The sequence below is a fragment of the Leptonychotes weddellii genome, chromosome 15 (genome assembly GCF_054177405.1).
Source record: "Leptonychotes weddellii isolate Sample4059 chromosome 15, ASM5417740v2, whole genome shotgun sequence".
NCBI lineage: Eukaryota > Metazoa > Chordata > Mammalia > Carnivora > Phocidae > Leptonychotes > Leptonychotes weddellii.
The window spans coordinates 36636697-36652142 of NC_138383.1; the positions used below are offsets into that span (position 1 = coordinate 36636697).

At 53.0% G+C, this 15446-nt stretch overlaps 3 protein-coding genes and 3 non-coding genes across 11 annotated transcripts; 4 read left to right on the top strand and 2 right to left on the bottom strand.

Moving 5' to 3' along the window:
* Window positions 1-1423: 1423 nt before the first annotated feature.
* On the bottom strand, window positions 1424-5618 carry RAB34 (RAB34, member RAS oncogene family). Of its 6 annotated transcripts, XM_081805447.1 has the most exons (11): window positions 5461-5618; window positions 4581-4677; window positions 4283-4374; window positions 3157-3222; window positions 2953-3054; window positions 2782-2846; window positions 2620-2671; window positions 2347-2428; window positions 2167-2257; window positions 1927-2034; window positions 1424-1845 (listed from the first exon to the last, which is right to left on the bottom strand). In XM_081805447.1, exons 1-11 carry the CDS (start codon window positions 5601-5603, stop codon window positions 1778-1780), a joined length of 966 nt encoding a protein of 321 aa, XP_081661573.1. In that variant the 5' UTR covers window positions 5604-5618; the 3' UTR covers window positions 1424-1777. The 6 variants fall into 6 exon arrangements, 3 of the variants coding, with proteins under 3 accessions (XP_081661573.1, XP_081661571.1, XP_081661572.1); XM_081805445.1 differs by lacking the exon at window positions 5461-5618 and having other exon boundaries at window positions 4581-4775; XM_081805446.1 differs by lacking the exons at window positions 2953-3054; window positions 5461-5618 and having other exon boundaries at window positions 4581-4775.
* A 1741-nt stretch (window positions 5619-7359) lies between these two features.
* On the top strand, window positions 7360-11712 carry RPL23A (ribosomal protein L23a). Its single transcript, XM_006731589.3, has 5 exons — window positions 7360-7498; window positions 8313-8496; window positions 10717-10893; window positions 11371-11440; window positions 11650-11712. The coding sequence occupies exons 1-5, from the start codon at window positions 7474-7476 to the stop codon at window positions 11662-11664; spliced, it is 471 nt and encodes a 156-aa protein (XP_006731652.1). The 5' UTR covers window positions 7360-7473; the 3' UTR covers window positions 11665-11712.
* On the top strand, window positions 8161-8224 carry LOC115940348 (small nucleolar RNA SNORD42). The gene has a single exon (XR_004075119.1). It is a non-coding gene; the product is annotated as a small nucleolar RNA SNORD42 (small nucleolar RNA).
* On the top strand, window positions 10560-10631 carry LOC115940345 (small nucleolar RNA Z17). The gene has a single exon (XR_004075117.1). It is a non-coding gene; the product is annotated as a small nucleolar RNA Z17 (small nucleolar RNA).
* Window positions 11232-11296, top strand: LOC115940349 (small nucleolar RNA SNORD42). The gene has a single exon (XR_004075120.1). It is a non-coding gene; the product is annotated as a small nucleolar RNA SNORD42 (small nucleolar RNA).
* Window positions 11713-12143: 431 nt separating the features above from the next.
* Window positions 12144-14007, bottom strand: TLCD1 (TLC domain containing 1). The gene is made up of 4 exons (XM_006731590.3): window positions 13644-14007; window positions 13230-13312; window positions 13061-13143; window positions 12144-12654 (listed from the first exon to the last, which is right to left on the bottom strand). The coding sequence occupies exons 1-4, from the start codon at window positions 13835-13837 to the stop codon at window positions 12271-12273; spliced, it is 744 nt and encodes a 247-aa protein (XP_006731653.1). The 5' UTR covers window positions 13838-14007; the 3' UTR covers window positions 12144-12270.
* Window positions 14008-15446: the final 1439 nt, after the last annotated feature.

The following is a 15446-nucleotide window of genomic DNA, read 5'->3' on the forward strand; positions in this document are numbered from 1 at the left end:
TGAGGAAACTGAGGCACAGAGGATAAGTTATTTGCCTGGGCGTCTGAGAGCTCTTTCCTTTAGTTCCTTATCCCCAATTGTGTCCTCCTACTTAGTGCTTATTCCCAAATTTTTACCACTGGATAATTGTTTTCTTTTTTTTCACCCCCTTCCTGACTTCGCTTTAAAAAATACTTCTCTTTGGGGCGCCTGGGTGGCTCATTTGGTTAAGCATCTGACCCTTGATTTCAGCTTAGTCGGTTAAGCGTCTGCCTTCAGCTCAAGTCATGATCCCAGGGTCCTGGGATCGAGCCCCGCGTAGGGCTCCCTGCTCAGTGGGGAGTCTGCTTCTCCCTCTCCCTCTGCCCCTCTAACTGCCTGTGCATGTGCACTCACTCTCTCTCTCTAAAATAAATGGATAAATCTTTGAAAATAAATAAATAAATAAATAAAACTTCTCTGAGGAGAACACAGTGAGAAGTGATTGAAGATGAACAGTGAGGACTCAAATGGGGGACCTCCTGACTCAGAGCATGTCTTTTTCTTTTTGAAGAGGGAAAAAGGTATGCTGGTTTTTTCTCTTCTTTTTCTTTTTTTCTTTTTTAAAGTAAGCTCTAGGCCTACCTAACATGGGGTTTGAACTCTTGACCGTGAGATCAAGAGTCACATGCTCTACCTAGTGAGCCAGCCAGGTGCCCCTATGCTGTTTGTTTGTTTTATTTAGTTAATCAGGTTTTAAAATGTAAAAAGACACTACTCATAAATTTATGCTTATATCACTAATAATGTTAGATATTAGATAGCACATCTTTTTTTTTTTTTTTAAGACTTTATTTATTTATTTGTCAGAGGGAGAGACAGCAAGCAAGCAAGCAGAAGCAGGGGGAGCACCAGGCAGAGGGAGAAGCAGTCTCCCCACCAAGCAAGAAGCCCGATGCAGGACTTGATCCCAGGACCCTGGGATCATGACCTGAACTGAAGGCAGATGCTTAACCAACTGAGCCACCAGGCATCCCTAGGTAACATATCTTCTGAGTAAGAGCCAAACCCATACCCGCCCTGGGCCTTCTGATCAATCCAAAGAGCATCCAAAACTCGATCACTTCTTACTGTGTTCTCCTCAGAGAAGTATTTTTTTAAAGGGAAAGCAGGAAGGGGGTGAAAAAAAGAAAACAATTATCCAGTGGTAGAAATTTGGGAATAAGCACCAAGTAGGGGGGACACAGTTGGGGATGAGGAACCAAAGGAAAGAGCTCTGAAAGCCAACCACTTAGAGTCCAGTACAGCCCTCCAAAATGTGGTTCCTGAGCTCCCAGCCTGTCTAGATCCTGCCCAGGGGCCAGGGATGGCCAGAATCCAGCAGGAAGCTCCAGTCCCAAGATAGCCATCCAGCCCTGCCCATTCCTCATCCCTCATCCCCAACAAAGGACTCCAGTCCCCAAACTGCTAATAACAGAGATTTTAATACATAAGGCACAGTGTGAGGCTGGGATCATTAAGCATCCTCATACTCAAAAGGGCCCAGCAGGCTAAGCAAAAGCAGCAGGGATTACCTCCCCACTGCTGGGCACCCTGGAGAGCCCCCCAAAGGAGGGGGGAAACATCTAGTCTTTGGCACGGTGCCCGGGGCAGGGAGCAACTAGCATGGTCCCCGCTACCCCTCCAGGGGTACTGCCACCAAGGGGCAGCTCTTTGGTCTGGAAAAACAATCAGTGCAAATGTCCAGGGTCGAGCTCTAGGCAGTCAAGGTGGCACAGTGCACCAGGGCTGGGCAGGCTCTGGACAGCCCCCTTACCGCTCACGGGCAACACGTGGGCTTCTTCTTGCTGGCAGTTAGGTAGAGGTTGCTGTCCTCACTATGGATGCCTGAAGAAGGCCGGGAAATATGTGAAGCAGGGATCAGGGGTTCCCCGCGCTCTCTGCCACCCCATCCAGGCAAACACTCACGGACAACATCCCCAATGCGCCGGGCCCCCGATTTCTCCAGCTCAGCCAGCACGTTGGCTTCAAAGGTCAGCGCCGCCACACGGAAGAAGAATTCCCGGACATTTTCACCTGACGCATGGGGCAGATGCGTGCTCAGGGGCCGTTCCAGGCCTCAAGTCACTGGGCACAGCTGAAAGGGCAGGAATGAGAGGCCAGGTGGACAGGAACACCACAGCAGAGGACCTGAAGCCTCTGACTCACCAGTGAGAGAAGAGACCGCCCAGTACTCAGCCTTCATCTCTTGGGCCACCTTGAGTGCATCTTTCTCCATCAGCACATACTGAGCAGGAGTCTGAGGGAAGGTCAGAGTCAGATGGCAAGGAGGGGGGCGGGGTCCCCTGACTGGGCTGGAAGCCGCCCCTCCCCTACTGACACACTCACACTCAAGTCCTTCTTGGAACCCACAAGGAAGAGAAGCACACTGGACGGGTCATTCTCCTTGAGTGCATCAGCGAGCCATTGTCTGCCACAGAGGGTAGACAATCAAGGATGAGTGAGCTTGGAGAGGCTCCTCCCGGTGGCACTCATATGCCCATCACACTCTCTCTGGTCCTCGATGCATTCTTTTCCTTCCCTACTAATGCTCCTGACCACCTCTCTTTTCTGAACCCTCTCTTCCCGGAGCCCCCATCGTAGCTCAGCATCCCCACATACTTGGTATGTTCCAAGGAGGCCACATCATTCAGGTTGAAGACAATGATGATGGCTGGAAAAGCGGCAGAGACAACTGACATTACCAGCTCATTTCCCAAATCCCCCCAGCCCTAGATTAGAGACCAGGAACACCCGCCTGCCCCACTTCACCGAGGCCCTTACCTTGAGCCCCTCGGTAATAGGTTGATGCAATGCACTTGAACCTCTCCTGTCCAGCGGTATCCCAGCTGGGAGGAAGGAGGGGGTACAACACAGGTATGTGGGAGGGGGGCATGAGGTGGGGTTCAGGTGCTGGGGGAAGGAATGGCTGGGAGGTGTGGAGGAGGCACTCACAGCTGCAGACTGAAGGGGACACCCAACACCTCAAATCGTTCCATCTCAAAGTCCACTCCAATGGTAGCCTTGTAATTCTTATCAAAAGTATCTTTGCAGAACCTGAGGGAGCACCAGATGCTCTGGCCCTGAGCCCAGCCCACCTGGCTAGGTCTGGCCAAACCCTTCCCGGCCCAATCCAGCTCAACTAGAGCACCTTCTTACCTATTAATGAGACAAGTCTTCCCCACTGACAGATCCCCCACCACAATGACTTTGGAGATCTTAAATCTGTAGGACACAAAAGGGGGAAGGAGGCGTGAGCACTAGCTCTTACAACCTAGGGAGTCTCAATGTTCCCTACTAAGTCTATAAAGTTAGCTGCACCAAGGCTGAGGTTACCATAGACACGAGGCCTCCCAGGCAGCTTGCCTGGACACATATGCTTCCAGAAGAGTGTTTTGTGGTTCAACATCAGAGAGACAGGAATTTGAATCCCAGTTCTTACATCTACTAGCTGTGTGATTTAGGACAAGTTACTTAGCTTCTCTGAGCCTCAGTTTCAACATTTGTTAAGTGGAGATTTAGTATATACTCTATTGGGTTGTTGTGAAGTTTTTTTTTTTTTTTTAAGATTTTATTTATTTATTTGACAGAGAGAGACACAGTGAGAGACGGAACACAAGCAGGGGGAGTGGGAGAGGGAGAAGCAGGCTTTCCACAGAGCAGGGAGCCCGATGTGGGGCTCGATCCCAGGACCCTGGGATCATGACCCGAGCCGAAGGCAGACGCTTAACGACTGAGCCACCCAGGCACCCCTGTTGTGAAGGTTAAAATGAGATAAATGTCTTATATTCTAAGATATTCACTCCCCCCACACACATTTTAAACATCTCTGAAATCAGGATACATCTTAAAAGTGATGGTGTTTTCCATTTAATAAAAGACAATAATAGTAACCAACACACTGCCTGGCACACAGTAAACGCTCCGTTAATGGCACGCCAATGTTATCAGTATTACCTTCTTTCACCCATAATGGGACACATCCCTACAGGCACAGCTCCCTGCCCTGGGGCTCAAATGGGTGGTATGTGGGAAGGTGAGCTGGTGACCACCCTCTCCTGTTGGGTACCCTCTCTGTGTCAGGAAGTGAACTGCCGTCTCTCTACCCCACCCCATTTCATAGGACTCATCACAACCTTGCTGGGAAGAAAAGGGAGAACACATGGGTGTAAAAATGGGGGAATTACCATATAACTGGTAGAGGCTGAAACGGAGCCCCAGGGGGTGCGTGTATACCCTAGCTTTGATTGAGACTTCCTTTCTTTGTTAAGGATGTCTAGCTCACCCCACGGTGCCTGTCCGGTGCTCCTGGCAGGCGCAGGTGACGCGGGGGTGGAAGTCTTTGTGCACGTGCAAAGCGGCCTCCTTCCTCAGGCACTGAGGGATAGAAGAGAATGGGACTCACCCACTCCTGGCCCACGTCCCGCAGCCAAGCTGCCCCGGGCGGGGGTAGGGGACCACCCAGAAGCAGCAGACCTAGCTGGGCGGCAGCGCTGGGCCCAAGCCTCTAACTGATCTGGTGCCGCCTCCTCCCCGCCCACACCCCACCGCAGCCAGAAGCCCGACGTGGCCCTGGCGCCTACCTGGGGCAGCTCCGCCAGGACGCGGTCCCTCCGCACCGGCGCCAGAATGTTCATCTCGCCTGCGGCCTTGCGGGGAGCCCCGAGAAGGCGCGGGGGCCTGATCCGCCCCAGCGACCCGGGCCCGTGGAGACCCGACAATCACCCGCGACCGGGGTGTCCCGACTATAACTCTGGGCCACGGGGAGCCTACGGGAGCCCGCGGCCTCGGGGACGCTACGACCACAGCAGGCCACGGGGATGAGACGATCATCCGGGGCCGGGGCGAACCCACAATCACCCGGGCCCGAGTCGTCCCGACGACGACTCGGGGGCGGGGAGACTCCTCCGCCTCCAAATGGGGGCGGGGAGTCCCGTCCGGGGGGGCCCGGGCCCGCGCAGACCCCACAATAACTCGGGGCCGGATAGTTCCTACAATGACTCGGGGCCGCGGTGACCCGACGACAGCTCGGGGTTGAGGCGGTCCTACCATAACAGAGCCGCCCGGGGGCGCGGAGCGGCCCCGCCGCACGGGGTCAGTGTGGGCAGGGATGGCGCTGCAAGGCCCGCGGCCTGCTGGAGGAGGGGGCCAGGGGCCCAGTCCGCTGCAGGGCCCGGCGTCCCACTCCGCTCTCCCTTCGCGAGCGCTGTAACATGATCCCCGGAAATTCCTGGAGAAGGGCCGCCCCCTGCCCCTCTCCCGGTAGCTCCGGGCCTCGCAGCCTGTCCCAGCCTCCCCCTCCTCTCCTCCCCACGGCGCTGCCCCAGCTCTGGGTACCCTGCCAGACGCCTCACGGGCACCAGGACCGCCTCCACCCAGGCTGGAACCCGCCCAGATCGAAGTCCCCCAGGTCGCTCTCCCCTGCGCCTCTGGGCCGGCCTCCGGCTCCAAGGGGACCCTTACCCAGTCAAATTGGTGATGGAGAATCGGTGATTGCTGCGCAGTATCTGGCTGGGCCAGGAACCGGCGGGGAGGGGAAAGGAGGAGAGAAGGGGCCCAAGGAGAGGCGGCGCTTCCCTCAACTCCAGACCCAGAACGTGACTCATAGAGTCTGCCCCCGCTCGCCCTTCTGCCCGGGATGGGGTGGGGTGGGGGAAGCCGACAGGGGATGCCAGGGTCGGAATGGGATGCCCACCGAGGAAAGAGACGTCCAGTCTGGGGTGTCTTCCTTCAAGGCTCCCGTGTAGGCCAAGGGGTGGGAGGCTGAAGACGAACCTGCCTCCCTCAATGGAGTCTAAAGAAGGGCTAGGTGGACCTGAAACTTCGCCCTTTAGGTAGGTCGCGGCTCTGGGACTAGGGGACTCCGCTCTGGTACCAGCGTTCTGTCTGATCCCATTGGAATCTTACCCCCAAGGATAACTTTTCCATTTTGCAGTTCTGCAGGATAGGAGAGCAGTGTAGCACACAATAATTCTCACCATCAAAGGGGAGATCTGATTCGAAAGAAGGGAGGAGGAAGATAGAAAGTGTAGGGTGGAGGTGGGATAGACACAGACCTTCAGAGAAGCAAACCTAAGCTTTACTTGTTCTGTGTCTGGAACCGAATTCGAGGATGCAAACATGGACTGGAGCAGGGAAGGGAAGACTACTTAAAGGGAGGGGACTGTGGGGCACCTGGGTGGCTCAGTTGGTTAAGCGTCTGCCTTCAGCTCAGGTCATGATCCCAGGGTCCTGGGATCGAGTCCTGCATCGGGCTCCCTGCTCCTTGGGAGCCTGCTTCTCCCTCTGCCTCTCTCTTTCTGTCTCTCATGAATAAATAAATAAAATCTTTGGGGGAAAAATAAAAGGGGGGAGGGGACTGTGAATGAAATTATTCACAAGAACTAGTGAGCCCTAGAGAAATTTGTACCCCGGGTGTTTGGACTATTGGTCGTTTCAAGAGTATTATGGGGAAAACGCACGAAATCTGACAGTCACAGGTAAAGAGGGGTAGATGTGACCACCTTCTACGATACTTTTCTCCTCCCCTCTGCCTGACTCGACTTTTTCTGCCACCAAATCCCTGTGTTATTGATAAGCCACATCCCCACTCTGGACTAAATTTCCACGGAAGTTGTTAGAGGGACTTGGACCAGATAATTTCCTAAAGTTTTCTTTCTTTCTTTCTTTTTTTTTTTTAAAGATTTTATTTATTTTTTTGACAGAGAGAGACATAGCAAGAGCAGGAACACAAGCAGGGGGAGTGGGAGAGGGAGAAGCAGGCTTCCCGCAGAGCAGGGAGCCCGATGTGGGACTCGATCCCAGGACCCCGGGATCATGACCTGAGCTGAAGGCAGACGCTTAACGACTGAGCCACCCAGGCGCCCTAAAGTTCTTTCTTTCTTTTTGAGAGAGCGAGCGAGCATAAGTGGGGGGAAGGGCAGAGCAAGAGGGAAAAGCAGCCTCCCCGCTGGGGAGGGAGCCCGATGCAGGGCTCGATCCAAGAACTCGGAAATCATGACCTGAGCCAAAGATAGCGCTTAACTGACTGAGCCACCCAGGCGCCCCTGGACCAGACAATTTCTGCTCTAACATTCTAGAGCTTTGCTTCACTCTCCCTGAGTCAACCTAATTATACTCAGTCCAGTTTTCAGTGTTACTGTCTCCTGGAACTGCAATACTCTTTCCTCAAGATGGGAAGGGCTCAGGACGAGATGCCAGCAGCAGCTAGCTACACCGTCCACATCCACCAGCCGCAGCAAATAAACACGTGTCTCAAAAAAACCTACAACCCCCAAGAAGCTTTAGATTCTTCTGAGGGAAGAGGTGGAGCATGCTTAATCACTCTCGCGAGGAAATAAAACCTAACTACCATTCCCAGAGGGCGCCGCGCTACAGGATATCCAATCAGCTTTAAATAAAAAACATCGCGAGTCTTCAGTGAGACTCTGCTCTATAAGCCCCTGGAAACGAGCCTTGGAAATCCCTTTTACGAAGATGGCGCCGAAGACTAAGAAAGAAGGTTTGTGCTGGGGCTGGGGAGAGTACCACAGCTAGTTGGCGTGGGATCCCCTTGGAGTGAACGAACTGGGAGGAGAGCTGGGCTAAGCCTTGGGGTGTCTACTCCGGAGCTGTTTCTCGCATTCCGGCACGCTGCGATGCGCGTGGGCCCGGCCGCATGGGCTCGGTTCCTATGAGGAGGTTTGGGGAGGCAAGCCCGGCCGGCACCACCTGTTGGGGGCCGCCAGACTGTTGGCTTTGGGGAACTATACGCATCCACAGGCCGGAGCTCCATGTCTCCAGACCTGTAAAGAATTAGAGTCCTCAGGGCGCCTGGGTGGCTCAGACGGTTAAGCGTCTGCCTTCGGCTCAGGTCATGATCCCGGGGTCCTGGAATCGAGCCCCGCATTGGGCTCCTTGCTCGGTGGGGAGCCTGCTTCTCCCTCTCCCTCTGCCTGCCGCCCCCCCTGTTTGTACTCTCTCTCTAATAAAAAATAAGCCTTTAAAAAAAAATTATAGTTCTTAGCTTAGTTTCTTTCCTTTTTTTTTTTTTCGTGTTAGAGCTGTATAGGTAGCTAAAACCACTAGCACACATCTTGTCAAGTATCAAGCGTTGAATCATTGCTAGTTCCTTTTTTTCTTCGTCGTATTCCTGAAGTTACTCTCTGAGTTCGCCCCGGTATCGTGCATATGATGGAAAAATTTTAACCTGAGACTTGTGATGTCTTCAAAGGAACCACTGATGCACGTGTGGGGTGGAGCGCCCGTTAGGGGTTTTGAGGACGGAAGTGATTGGTTTCTGAGTCCCGTGCCCTCATTTTCTTTCTTTCTCTCAGCCCCTGCCCCTCCCAAAGCCGAAGCCAAAGCAAAGGCTTTGAAGGCCAAGAAAGCGGTGCTGAAAGGCGTCCACAGTCACAAAAAAAAGAAGATCCGCACGTCACCTACATTCCGACGACCCAAGACACTGCGTCTGCGGAGGCAGCCCAAATATCCTCGAAAGAGCGCCCCCAGGAGAAACAAGTCAGTACTGTCCTTTCCCATGAAAAGATGTTGGGTAATTTGGAAATTTACCAAACCTACAGCATGATTTCTCAAATACATATTGGTACCTAGTGTGCGTCTCTAAGGGGAGTGTGAAAAAGATTGTTAATGCCCTATTTAAGAACAAGAGATGTTTTTACAACATTGGCAGGAATTGTTTAAAACAGCTCAGTGTCTATTAAGGTTAATTGTTAGGTTAATTGCTTCATATATGGTCAGGGTTTTAAATTCTGCTTTCTTGGAGTTGTAAAGTAGTACTTTGTTTAAATGTTTGGGTTTTTTTTTTGTTTGTTTTGGAGTTCAGGTTTAGTTATTCATTGCACCTATTGCTGTAGGGAATAGTCCTTGAGGGCGACAGTGTGGGATGATTCTAGATTGATAAGGACACTTATTAATATGTATTGGACAGAGAAGGCCTGCAACAGTGTATAAAAGGTTCTTCTTGTTTACTCTCAAGTCTTTACACTCAAAGAAATAGGGGGAAATGGGCAAAAGGTTTAGGGTCTTGAGTGTTTTGGTGCCACACTAGTAGTAATAAAACCGACCTAAGGGGGGCCACAGATCAGAGCAATAGTAGTAACTGCCACTTCCCACTGCTTCTTAAGAAAAAGACAAGGAGAGTGGGATGTGTCCAGGGAGGAAACCACTTTTTACCCCCATTTGGACCTGGGATTTAGTGTCAGGAGAGGTTGAGACCTGATGTCTAGCTTTAAGATAGGCATGTAGCGTCCACGTGAACAGAGACTTGTTTTTCTAAATTTCAGGGGGAAAGCTACGTGGTGGGTGTGGTCAAGCCACTGTAAGTTTAATTTGAACTGTAAATAAAAGTTGCTCTCAATCAGTGGCCCTCAAAACCAGTTTTCAGCAACCAATGGGGGCAGAAATGTCTATTAAATCTCATAGTGAAGCACCAGCATTCTTTGGAACTCTACCCTGGGTTTTAAGATTCTGTAGTCTAGGGCGCCTGGGTGGTTCAGTCGGTTAAGCGACTGCCTTCGGCTCAGGTCATGATCCTGGAGTCGCGGGATCGAGTCCCGCATCGGGCTCCCTGCTCGGCAGGGAGTCTGCTTCTCCCTCTGACCCTCCCCCCTCTCATGTGCTCTCTCTCTCAGTCTCTCTGTCAAATAAATAAAATCTTAAAAAAAAAGATTCTGTAGTCTAGCTTTATGCTTTTGAAGTAAGTTGTTTAACCTCTGAAGTCTCAAATTTCTTCCAGAAGTTTGCCCTTCAAAATGTTGAAGTCAAGGGACGCCTGGGTGGCTCAGTCGGTTAGGTCTTGATCGCAGGGTTCTGGGATCGAGTCCCACATCGGGCTCCTTGCTCGACAGGGAGTCTGCTTCTCCCTCTGCCTGCAGCTCCCCTTGCTTGTGCTCTCTCTTTTTCTGACAAATCTTTAAAAATGTTGGGGCGCCTGGGTGGCTCAGTCGTTAAGCGTCTTCGGCTCCCTGCACAGCAGGAAGCCTGCTTCTCCCTTTCCCACTCCCCCTGCATGTGTTCCCTCTCTCGCTGTCTCTTTGTCAAATAAATATTTTTTTTTTTTAAAGATTTTATTTATTTATTTGACAGAGACAGAGACAGCAAGAGAGGGAACACAGCAGGGGGAGTGGGAGAGGGAGAAGCAGGCCTCCCGCCCAGCAGGAAGCCCGATGCGGGGCTCGATCCCAGGACCCCAGGATCATGACCTGAGCCGAAGGCAGACGCTTAACGACTGAGCCACCCAGGCGCCCCAAATAAATCTTTTTTTTAAAAAATGTTGAAGTCAAAGAATGAAGGGGGTTTGGAACTCAGAGATGATCTTTAAATCACTTTGTACGATGCAAGTACTTCAGTCTGTTTGGCTCAGGTCATGATCCCAGAGACCTGGAATCGAGCCCCACAGCAGGCTCCCTGCTCAGTGGGGAGTCCGCTTCTCCCTCTTCCCTTTACCTTGCTCTTGCGTGTGCGCTTGTGTGCTCTCTCTAATAAATAAAATTTTTTAAAAGATAAAGCCCTTCAAGGGGAAGAAAGTGCACAGGTTTCTGCTCCTAGGTCCCGAAGTTTAAGGTGCAGATGATGACACTGTTTAGCGACCAAAGTCTGACAAAAATGATTGCTACTTCATGGTCTGATGCACCTGGGCTCTTTTGGCTTTGGGCTCTAAAAGGGGGCCTATCCTTTCTTTTATCGGACCCAGGCGATACCATTTTGCCTCTTCCCCAGGCTTGATCACTATGCCATCATCAAGTTCCCCCTGACTACTGAGTCAGCCATGAAGAAAATAGAAGACAACAACACGCTTGTGTTCATTGTGGATGTCAAGGCCAATAAGCACCAGATCAAACAGGCTGTGAAGAAGCTCTATGACATTGACGTGGCCAAGGTCAACACCTTGATCAGGTGAGTAGGGCCTCGGTCAGGAGCCAGGAAACCTGCATGGAGTCAGAAGTAGGTTTCACAGGGTGTGAGCCTTAAGAAATGAACAGCTTCTGCTGTAATTCTAGTCCTTTGTATCTAATAAACAGCCTTCTGAGGACACATTAGCCCTCCTGCCTCTAGGACTTGATGTATGGTGTTGGTGTTCATTTTCTTGATTCCGTACACCTCTAGACAGGCAGGCCTTAGAGTAAGACACACTTATGTCAGATTACCTGGACTTACGCCTTAAAATGTTCTGTGGTGTTCCCCACAAAGGGGAGTTGGCTTCATTTGTGGTTTGATGGCATCCCTAGTCTCCTGTGGAAATGATGGAAAAGTCACTATTTGGGAAAGAATGACATGAACAAAGGAACCACTGATGTGCCAGAAAGACTAGGGGGAAAAGGGAGGGCTTGGGGGCAGTGAGGGTAGGAGGAATTAAGACTTCCTTTATCCTAGACCTGATGGAGAGAAGAAGGCATATGTTCGACTGGCTCCTGACTATGATGCTTTGGATGTTGCCAACAAAGTAAGTTTCCTTTGCTATGAACTCATCTACCACCTGGGTCTAAGTGATGTGTCTGCTAGTGACCAAAACCTGACCTTTGCTGATGAACTCACTGCACCCCTATCCTTAATAGGCTCTACCCTCGTCTCATTTTGCTTTTTAACCATGACATTCCAGCTTAATCTTCACATTTCAGCTCCCAGTAACAAAGCTCCCCTTTTGTTTTTCAGATTGGAATCATCTAAACTGAGTCCAGCTGGCTAAATCTAAATATAAATCTTTTCACCATTTGTGTTTCTTCGTTGATTTCTGGTTGGGCTTTGGGGGAGGCCATACTATGGTATACACACACTTAAGTTAACAGGGGCTGGGCAAGACTTTGGTCTACTTACCCTGTTGGAACACTCTGCATTATTACTTCCCCACGCTTGTTAATCCTGGCAGTGGGAGCTCAGGTATTTGTTACCAGATTGGAGTTCGTCATCCTAGGACAACTACAATTTGCCACCATCATGGGGGTAAGAGAACAAACAAGAATCCCTCCTTTTATCTGGAAGGGGCTTTGTAGGAAACCAGTACACAAAGTTCTCATTAGCATCCACTTCAGGGCAGTGTGGACTGGCTGGCTTTCATAGCACCTGTCCCCACACCCAACTACCATGTCCAACCGGTTGGTCTGCTTCCCTCACCCCTTGCCCAAGAAAGGACAAGGACTTCAGAGGAGTGCTTTCATTAGCATTTTCAATAGTAGGTGCAGAGGATGCCCCAGGCCTGAGGCTAATTCTCGTATGTGTGAGGCTGTTCTTGGCTATGTTTGCTCTTCTGGCCACAAGTTGCAAGCTCTGGGCCTGTCACTCTGTCAAAAACTTGTCTTTGTGTTGCTGGCTGGGGACACGCTCAGGGCAGAAGTCTGAGCGGAGAAGGCGAGAAAAGTAGATGAGGATCATGATGTCCAGCATGAGCAGGTTACCCAGCAGAAAGGTGCCCAGGGTCCTCTGGCCCAAATAACGCAGGAAGAAGTGGGTGAGGTAGGCCTGAGGGGCCAGGCGGAAGACAAAGTACATGACCAAGTTGACATACTTGTTGACCCGGTACAGGAGGAGATGCTGGGCATTGTTTATCTTCATCATCATGCGGATGGTGAGGAAGATGTTGCTGACCTCTACCAGCAACGTTAGGACTCCCCCGCCGACAAAACTGTTCAAAAAGATGCCTGAAAAGAAGGCACCCAGAGCCTAGAAGGCAAGGGAGATAACGTGTTAGGGAACCCAGATACCATGGCTTTCCTGAAAGCTGGTGGGAATGACGGCTGGGAAATCCATCCTTACTGGCTTCCTTCTGAATTATAGCTTAAGGTGGATTTCAGCATGATTACATTTTGACCCATGCCCACAGATTCTGGTTCTGGGTGGGGTTTCCAGTCTGTTCAAGGAGGTAATAGGTAAGTCCACGGATTGCTGGCCTCAAAAATTAACTCACCAAGGGCACAGAAACCGCCAACCTTCAGTGTCCTGGCATGAGATGTAGGACACGGGTTGGAAATGGGCTTAAGAAAGACGGTCTTCACCTCCCAGGTTCAGAAAGGGCTGAGACCAGGTTGCTAGCACCAGGCCTACACCACATCCCCTGCTTCTCATTTACCATGAGGTGATGAACGAGGTATTCCCAAGAAGCTCGTGTCTGACGACTAACCACGATGTCCACCGTGTCGTGAATGAAATACCCTAGCGGGGGGGATGGGAAAAGGTCAAAGGAACTGAACAAAAAGCTCCCTGTTCCCGCACCTACTTATTTCCTGGGCAAGACCTACCTGCGGAGAAGCAAGCGAGCAAATAGCCAGAAAGCGACCATGCCGTCTCAATCTCCACCAGCATCTCGGGGGTCTGCCACAGACTGGGAGGGAAGAAGGCAGGCAGTAGTCTCTCAACATCTCCGCATCCCCAAGGACCCTCTACTCCCCCATTACCCCTCCCAGTCCCCGGGGAATCTGGGCTCGCGCTATTGGTTTTGTGGAAAGTGAGGAGAGGCTTGGCTGAAACCCAGGTGTCTCCCGGTTCCCAGATGAGCTTTCCCCCCCTCCCTGGGACCTCTGCCACTCCTAGTTCGAGAGCTTTCCAAACGGAATCAGGTGAGACTGCAAGGTCTGAGCATGCCAGAGAGTGATGCGGAGAGAAACGTGGGATCCCCCAGCCACCCACCTTCACTCCCCCAGTCCCTCACTCACCACATCAGCGCCCAGACCCCGGACACAATGGAGTGCGCGAAGGAGACGAGCAGGTTGTGCCAGCGCCAGGTGCGCAGGGGGTCGGCGCGCACGTGCGCGGGCAGGGGCAGGCGGCTGAGCGCGCGCCGGAGCGCCCGGAAGGTCAGCGTGGCGCCCAGGAGCAGCGGCAGGGCGGGGTGCAGCAGTGGGGGCATGCTGGCCCTCCCTGCAGTCTGTCTGTCTGCCCCCTAAGCCGCCTCGTCGGACTGCTCCGGGAACGGGGCTCTTCTCCGGCCAGTCCACACCCGCCGCCTCCCCGCCGGCCGCCAGCCTCACATAGTTTTCGCGTTGCCCTCTAGGCCCCTGCACTCCTCCCGGCTCCTCCCCGCGGGCCTCTGCCCCCGCCCCCAGCCGCTCCCGCCCCGCCCCGCCCCTGCCGCCTGCCCCAGTCCCTCCGGCGCCTCCGCGGCACCGAGGGCCAGAGCCCCATTTCCCGGGGGCCTCCGGGCCCCGCCTGGTTCCCGCGGACTTCGGGCGAAAAGGGGCTCTCCTGGGGGGCGCCGACGCCGCGGCACCCCTTGCTGGCGCCTCCCGACTGCCGACGGAGTCCTGCCTCGCTCGCTTGGCCTCATTAACCAGCGTCCCCTCTTTCCCCAGGGCTACCGGCTCCCCCGCCTGGGCGGGTACTGAGAGACCTCTCTCTCCGCCCTCAACTCCTTTCTGGGCAGAGCGGGGCGGGGCCCGTCGCACACCCGCGTCCTTTAAGCCCTGATCCTGGGGAGGGGTCCGAGCCCCGCCTCGATAATGGTCTCCGCCCATACCCTGTTCTTTCACTGGATCTCTAGCTTCTTCAGGCCAGAGACGGACATGTTTATCAGCTTCTACGGCGCCCCGCATCGACTTGGTGCCTAGAAAGGGTCGACTAATCCATCACCCTTCTTCCCAGCCCGCTCTTGGGCTGCTGGGGCCGAGCGGCTGTCACAGTACTCCCTCAGACAGTCCCAGCTCTTCTCCTGGCTCCCTGGAGGCTGGCAAGAGGAAGACCGCGGATTTGCCCGGGCTGCTGGGGTGACCCTTACTCTTCAGGACAGTGGCCTGGAGCAGTTGCAGCTCGTGGTCACTAGGTGTCAGCCTATCCCCATCTTGGCGCGGGATCCCCTCCCGTCTCCTAACACGCGAGGTGCGAAAGGGGAAAAGGCTGAGGACCCGAGGCTGGGGGTGGTGATAGAGGAGAGGACGGTAGTGGGGGGAGCGGGGAGGCGGGGCTAGGGAAAAGATGCTGCGAGAGGGAGGGAAAGCTAGAGGGACCAAGAGGTTTGGGTATTTGCCTCCCTTGATGGTTCCAAGGTTACATATTAACCCCTGTGGGGCTCCTGGGTCAACCACGGCCCGATTGGTTTCCAGGTGAGAGCACGAGTGTCCCGAGTTGTGTGGCTTTTCCCCTCTGCGCTTCCCTTTGCTCACAGGGCAGCTTTGTTCATCAGCCAACAAAAGCCTGAGCCAGCGACCGAGGGCCCCTCGTGGGGCCCCTCTAGTGGTCTTTCCACGTGGGCAGGTTTGAGTACCCTTTTGAGTGGTGGGGCGGGACAGAACAACACTCCTTTCCTCACTCGCTCAGAAATAGGGACGCTGTCTCTTTGCTAATCACCATCCTCTCGCTCCTTAACTGAGCTTTTATGGAGCTCACACAGAGCAGGAGGCACAGGGAGACAACAGGAATTAAACTCACTTCCGGTCAAAACCCTAGACAATCGTACTAACCAGCCCCCTACGTTTAGGCAGAAGCCTTGAACCCACATCGGTCAAACAGCTCTCCTTCCTCCT

Coding starts and splice junctions, on each gene's coding strand:
- RAB34 (XM_081805447.1), bottom strand. CDS start 5,603: ATGAGTCACGTTCTGGGTCTGGAGTTGAGGGAAGCGCCGCCTCTCCTT. Junction 3,223..4,282: donor CACCGGACAGGCACCGTGGG/GTGAGCTAGACA, acceptor TGTGTCCTACAG/ATTTAAGATCTCCAAAGTCA. Junction 2,847..2,952: donor GTCCCCTTCAGTCTGCAGCT/GTGAGTGCCTCC, acceptor CCTTCCTCCCAG/CTGGGATACCGCTGGACAGG.
- TLCD1 (XM_006731590.3), bottom strand. CDS start 13,837: ATGCCCCCACTGCTGCACCCCGCCCTGCCGCTGCTCCTGGGCGCCACG. Junction 13,313..13,643: donor GGGGTCTGGGCGCTGATGTG/GTGAGTGAGGGA, acceptor CTTCCCTCCCAG/TCTGTGGCAGACCCCCGAGA. Junction 13,144..13,229: donor GCTCGCTTGCTTCTCCGCAG/GTAGGTCTTGCC, acceptor CCCCCCCGCTAG/GGTATTTCATTCACGACACG.
- RPL23A (XM_006731589.3), top strand. CDS start 7,474: ATGGCGCCGAAGACTAAGAAAGAAG. Junction 7,499..8,312: donor GCCGAAGACTAAGAAAGAAG/GTTTGTGCTGGG, acceptor TCTTTCTCTCAG/CCCCTGCCCCTCCCAAAGCC. Junction 10,894..11,370: donor AAGGTCAACACCTTGATCAG/GTGAGTAGGGCC, acceptor CCTTTATCCTAG/ACCTGATGGAGAGAAGAAGG.